This window comes from Oncorhynchus gorbuscha, linkage group LG24 (assembly GCF_021184085.1).
Source record: "Oncorhynchus gorbuscha isolate QuinsamMale2020 ecotype Even-year linkage group LG24, OgorEven_v1.0, whole genome shotgun sequence".
Taxonomy (NCBI): Eukaryota; Metazoa; Chordata; class Actinopteri; order Salmoniformes; family Salmonidae; genus Oncorhynchus; species Oncorhynchus gorbuscha.
The window spans coordinates 24,401,763-24,408,635 of record NC_060196.1 but is presented as its reverse complement, the minus strand read 5'-3'; the positions used below and the strand labels follow the sequence as shown (position 1 = coordinate 24,408,635).

At 42.1% G+C, this 6,873-nt stretch overlaps 1 protein-coding gene across 1 annotated transcript; it reads left to right on the top strand.

Moving 5' to 3' along the window:
- Window positions 1-4,045: 4,045 nt before the first annotated feature.
- On the top strand, window positions 4,046-6,356 carry gdf6b (growth differentiation factor 6b). The gene is made up of 2 exons (XM_046327776.1): window positions 4,046-4,525; window positions 4,921-6,356. The coding sequence occupies exons 1-2, from the start codon at window positions 4,171-4,173 to the stop codon at window positions 5,817-5,819; spliced, it is 1,254 nt and encodes a 417-aa protein (XP_046183732.1). The 5' UTR covers window positions 4,046-4,170; the 3' UTR covers window positions 5,820-6,356.
- Window positions 6,357-6,873: the final 517 nt, after the last annotated feature.

The window sequence follows — 6,873 nt, the reverse complement described above, 5'->3', positions numbered from 1 at the left end:
GTATATTTTAGCAATGACATGTTCTTTTGATACTTAAGTACATTACACGACCAAGAGTATGTGGACACCTGCTCGCCGAACATTACAAAATAATGGGCATTAATATGGAGTTGGTTCTCCCTTTGCTGCAATAACAGCCTCCACTCTTCTGGGAAGGCTTTCCACTAGATGCTGGAACATTGCTGCAGTGACTTGCTTCCATTCAGCCACAAGGGCATTAGTGAAGTCGGGCACTGATTTTGGGCGATTAGGTCTGTATCGCAGTGTCACGTCCTGACCTTAGTTCCCTTTTTAAGTCTCTATTTTAGTTTGGTCAGGGCGTGAGTTGGGGTGGGCATTCTATGTTTTTGTTCTGTGTTTTCTATTTCGATGTGGCCTGGTATGTTTCCCAATCAGAGGCAGCTGGCAATCGTTGTCTCTGATTGAGATCAGTTCTTTTCTGTTTAGTGTGTTGTTTCACCTGACAGGACTGTTTAGTTTCTTTCATTCACTTTGTTATTTTGTTTTGTGTGTTCTGTTCTAAGAAAATAACATGGACACTTACCACACCGCATATTGGTCCGATCCTTCCTACTCTTCCTCGGACGAAGAGAAGAAACGTTACACGCAGTCAGCGTTCCAATTAATCTCAAAGGTGTTCGATGGGGTTGAGGTCAAGAATCTGTACAGGCCAGTATTCCACACTAATCTCGACAAAGCATTTCTGTATGGACCTCGCTTTGTGCACGAGGGCATTGTTATGCTGAAACAGGAAAGGGCCTTCCCCAAACTGTTGCCACAAAGTTGGAAGCACAGAATCGTCTAGAATGTCATTGTATGCTGTAGTGTTAAGATTTCCTTCACTAGAACTAAGGGACCTAGCTAAACTGTGAAAAGTATTCCTCGTCCACCAAACTTTACAGTTGGCACTATGCATTTATGCATTTGGGCAGGTAGTGTTCTCCTGGCAAACTCAGATTAGTCTGTCGGACTGCCAGATGGTGAAGCGTGATTCATCACTCTAGAGAAGGTATTCTCTATGCCGTCGAGGGTATGCCAAATAAAAATGTGATTCACATTTTTTAAAATATTTATATTTTCATAACATTTTCAAACGGTACATTTGTATTTTCCAACAAGGCTATACATTTGGGTGAGTTTTTTTTCTCACCTGAGTAGCCTCGTTTCACTGCCAAAAATCAAATGAAACCATCTAGTGTTCAGCGAAATAACAACACAATGTCAAATACAGGTAGCCTAGTCAAATCATTTACATCCAATCACATTAACCGTTACTCTCTCTCGGTTAACCTTCACTCTTGTGCAGAAACGAAAACAAAAATATTGAAAAAATAATCCACAGAGTTTTTTGACAGAGAATAAAGGTGACTTTCGAGTAGTAAAACGTGTAAAAGCAACAGATACCATTAATAAGTAGGGGCTAGAAGCGTCTTATATTGTGAGCTACCGAGTGGATAGGACAGGCAAGCCCCATACTATTATGGAGGACTTAATACTTCCTGCTGCCGTGGATATGGTTGGGACAATGCTGGGGGAGAAGGCCAAAAAAACTATACAGACAATGCCTTCATCAACCAACAATGTTTCACAACGTGTCAGTGACATGGCAGGAGATGTTTTGAAACAATTAATGCTTCGCATACAAGCCAGTGAATTATATGCATTACAACTGGATGAGTCAACAGACATGGCCTGGCACAGCTCCTGGTATATGTCCATTATGTTTATTGGGGGTCAATTAAGGTAGACATCCTCTTCTGCAAACCACTGGAAACCAGAACAACATGAGAGGATATTTTAAAGTACTGGACAGCTTTGTGACATCAAATGGACTTTGGTGGTCAAGATGTGTTGGTATCTGTACTGATGGCGCACAAGCCATGACAGGGAGACATATTGGAGTGGTAACGCACGTGCAAGCAGAAAGACATTTGGACACTACAGTGAAAATGGATAACTTTGTTAAAGCAAGACCCCTGAACTCTTGTGTATTTTCTGCATTATGCAATGATATGGGCAGCGACCATGTAATGCTTTTACAAAATACAGAAGTGCGCTGGTTATCAAGGGGCAAAGTATTGACATGTTATCTGAGCAAGAGAGCCTCATCAAAATTGCAACAAGCGGTTCTGTGAAAATTGAATTGAATCAGAAGCCACTGCCAGATTACTGAGTTTCTTGCCTTGGTAAATTGTGCTGTTAAGACACTGGGGCCCTTTGTAACCATGTACCTATGTGAGAGTGGATTCTAGGCCCTCACTAGCATGAAAACTAAATACAGACACAGACTGTGTGGAAAATGATTTAAGAGTGAGATTCTCTCGAATACAACCCAACATTGCAGAGTTATGTGCATCCTTTCAAGCACACCCTTCTCATTAACCTGTGGTGAGTTATTCACAATTTTTGATGAACAAATAAGGTTTTATATGTAAGGTGGCTAAATAAAGAGCAAAATTATTGATTATTATTATATTATTATTTGTGCCCTGGTCCTATAAGAGCTCTTTGTCACTTCCCACGAGCCGTGTTGTGATAAAAACTCACACTCATTCTTATGTTTAATAAATGTATCGTATAGTGTGTGTGGCAGGCTTACAATGATGGCAAAAAAACAACATTTGAAAGTGCGCGGACCCTGGTGCTAGAGGGGGTAGCAGCTGGAGGTTGAATGTTTGAAGGGGTACGGGACTATAAAAAGTTTGGGAACCACTGCTCTAGAGAACTCGTTTCCACTGCTCGGCCATGGAATGGCAGAGACCTTTCCACCACTCCAGCTGATGCTTTTGGGATTGCGCTTGGTTATCTTAGGCTGCTCGGCCATGGAAACACATTTCAAGAACCTCCCCATAAACAGTTATTGTGCTGATGTTGCTTTCAGAGGCAGTTTGGAACTCGATAGTAAGTGTTGCAACAACCGAGGACAGACGATTTTTATGCACTACGTGTTTCAGCACTCGGCGCAACCGTTCTTTGAGCTTGTGTGGCATACCACTTTGCAGCTGATCCATTGTTGCTCCTAGACATTTACACTTCAAAATAACAGCACTTACAGTTGACCGGGGCATCTCTAGCAGGAAAGACATTGGACAAACATATTTGTTGGAAAGCTGGCATGCAATGACGGTGCCACACCGAAAGTCACTGAGCTCATCAGAAAGGCCATTCTACTGCCAATGTTTGTCTATGGAGATTGCACAGCTGTGTGATCAATTGCATACACCCTTCAGTAACGGGTGTGGCTGAAATAGCCAAATACATTAATTAGAAGGGGTGTCCACATACTTTTGTATATACAGTATAGTTATGTTGAAAACCAAATACTTTTAGACTTTTACTCAAGTAATTTTAGACTACTAATCTTTTCTATTAAGGTATCTTTACTTTTACTCAAGTATGACGATTGGGGATTCTACTTGTTCCACCACTGCTCTTTTAACGCTTTTCGTGTTGTTCTTTGATAAGACGCTGTCCATGGTGCTGAAATGAGCATCGATCGTTTTCTTTCTGTCCAAGCGCTTGCGTAGTTTATTCACTAGGGGGCGGAAACATCCATAAATTGTAATAGTTTCCATTCTTGAGGAATGCGCTGAAATGGCTGGAGAGACACACTCATGACTGGATATTAGATGTAGCCTCATTTCAACAAGGAATGCTGTTGATATGAATAATGTTTTAAACCGACAGAACTCACCAGTGTTGTTTAAGAACTGTGTCATGGGAAGGAGAGGTGAATGTGCCAACATTTGAAGTAAATAGAACACACGAATGCATGTGAAGTACACCTGCTGAAGGTAACATGATAGCTAAGAAATACATGACGGCTGTTGTGTCAGGCTCCTGGAAGTCTTTGTATTTGACCATGTCTTTACCAGGATAGTAAAACTAGGACACGATGCTTTGATTGCTTTCCTACCATGATATAAGTTAGAACCCGCCGGTCCACTATTAGCAGCGAGTGAATTCCAAGCTGGGCGTGTTTTTGCGCTCCTTTTAGCCCAGTTGACGATCCCGTGTGGAGCACACTGCAAAGTCGGCACTTGTTGAATGTGGATGAAGTCCAGCTTCGATAGTGCCCGTGGTCCCTTCGCCACATACTAAGCATCTACTCTGACACATATTTGACATTTCGCTGACGTTTTTTTATCAATCTATTTATTTTTGAAAATTATGGATTTCTATCAAATAACCACATTTTACGCGGTCCTCACATGTGTATGGGATTTACCATGTTTTCAATCATTTACTATTTTCCTTCCGTCTGCCTCAAAGAGCAGCAAGGTCCCGAAAGTATTTGATGGACGAGAGGCAAAATATTTCAAAGATATCTACTCATCATCATCATCGTCATCATCAAATGAGCGGTATTACAAGGGTGGGTTCAAAGATTCAGTTGAACCACACGACTACATGCTTTCAATTTACAAGACTTTCTCTACAGCCGAAAAATTGGGGCTGAACGCAAGTTTCTTTCGGTCGTCAAAAGCAGCTAACACTATAGCAAGTTTTGTGGACATCGGCCAAGGTATGTAAAAACCATTGAAGACACGTTTAAAATGACAGTTTCCATTTGGAATGTTTCCCTCATCCACTCACCATGAGTAGCCTAGTAAATGTGTTATGAATGTTTGTGTAACGTAGCCACATTCCTGACTGTATATATCAGTCATGTTTTATCTCTTGTGAATAAAAAATCCCAAATCTACAACCAATCTACAAGATTGAACTAAATCCTCCATTTAACGCTAAAATACTCATATTTACAGCCTATAGGTGGACTGTTTTGAAATTGTCAGTGTGATTTTCATAAACTGAAGATAAACAAGGGGGAAAAAATCCTATTTGCATGAAAGTCATTTCTTTAAAGAATGCTCTCCCCTGAAAAAGTATCTGACTGCAATTATTTAATGCCTTTCACAGATGACCTCCCACTCTCCCCTTTGCGAAGACAGCAGTATCTGTTTGACGTCTCAACCCTCTCAGACAGAGCCGAGGTGCTGGGGGCTGAGTTGAGGATATACACCAAAGTGTCTGGGAATTTCAGGATGTCGGAAATGGAGCCAGTGGACATTCAGCTACTCTCCTGCCGCTCTCAGCAGCTGCTGGATTCCAGAACGTTGGATCTTCAGGAGTCCCATCGGCCCAGATGGGAGGTGCTGGATGTGTGGGAAATATTTAAGGACAGGGATCACCTCACACAGGGGAGCCAGTTCTGTCTGGAGGTCAAGGCCATGCTGGACAACACTGAGAGGGAACTTGACTTGCATCATCTGGGCTTTCACAGAAATGGTCGCTCACAACAAAAGAAGGCCATTTTAGTGGTGTTCACCAGGTCCAAGAAGAGACAGACCCTTTTCAGTGAAAGGAGAGAAGGAAGGACATTGATTGGCCATGGGGAAAAGGGGAAAGAGAGGGGCCCTCGTTCTAATTCCAAAGCCAGCCGGAGACGCAGGACGGCGATATTGAAGAATCGCCATGGGAAGAGGCATGGCAAAAAGTCAAAATCGAGATGCAGCAAGAAGCCGTTGCATGTGAACTTCAGAGAGCTGGGCTGGGACGATTGGATCATCGCTCCTCTGGATTACGAGGCGTACCACTGTGAGGGTGTGTGTGACTTTCCTCTGAGGTCACATCTAGAGCCCACAAACCATGCCATCATACAGACCCTTATGAATTCTATGAACCCCAGCAACATGCCTCCTAGCTGCTGTGCCCCGTCCAAACTCAGCCCTATCAGTATTCTCTACATCGACTCAGGAAATAATGTGGTGTATAAGCAGTATGAGGATATGGTGGTTGAGTCGTGTGGTTGTAGGTAATGCCTTTTTGGAAAGGCTGTGTTTTGAGTGGGAATGAAATGTGATCATCAGGGCCTATCTGGTGTGAAGGCAATACTTTAAGCTACCTGATGGTCTGCATCGCAAATGGCACCGTTTTCACTATGTAGTGCACTACTTTTGATCTATAGGGCTCTGGTCAAAAGTAGAGCACTATATAGGCAATAAGGTGTCATTTGGGACACAGATGAACAGAGAGCCTTGTCTAATGTTGTAAAATGGTGTGGTGGGATTAATAATCACCTGCCCCAAACTAAGCCATGTTCATTTCTTCTTCCCTGGTCTGGTTCTCAGTTTAAGACTGGTAAGCAAGGCTACTTCTTCCCTGAACCCTGTTACGTGTTTTTATTTACCAGTTAACGGGAGGGACACTTCTAAACACCCAGCAAATGACTGAAAATCAAAATGTGTCATATCAATGTAAAAACATAATTCAAACAGCAGAAGTCCTTTCATAGCTCCTTGGCTTGGCCTTTGACTCGAGAGGATGCTTGAGTGCTACTCAGAATGTAAAGCCTTATTGAGTTGCAACGTCTGTGTAATTCAAGTGCACTCCCACCCAAAATGCCCCCAGGCTTAGCCTACTTAGCCAAGGGCTCAGTCTGTGTTCCAAATGGCACCCTATTCCCTACATAGCTACATAGTGTAGTGCACACAATATATAGGGAATTGGGTGCCATTTCGGACGTAGTCATGTTGTGGTTAGATACAAGGTGATAAAATAATGCCCATGGGCCTTTTGCTGTAATGCACTGAGATTCATATTACCATATGTAAGCACTTGATATGGAAATTATAATTTATGTTCTATCAATAAGTTATTATATTTTTGTTGTTGGAGTTTGCTGTCGGGGTTTAATACCTATCATGTTTTGGTCCTGTACAAGATTGTATTTCAGGTCCCATAAATGAACAAGAACTCTGAAGGCTTAACAAAGCCTTCATGAACCATGTGTAGATGGTTCAGAACTTATGTATTAATAAGAAAATTCATACTATTTCAAAGGTAACGTACAGTATGGGGTTTGCAAAGCAT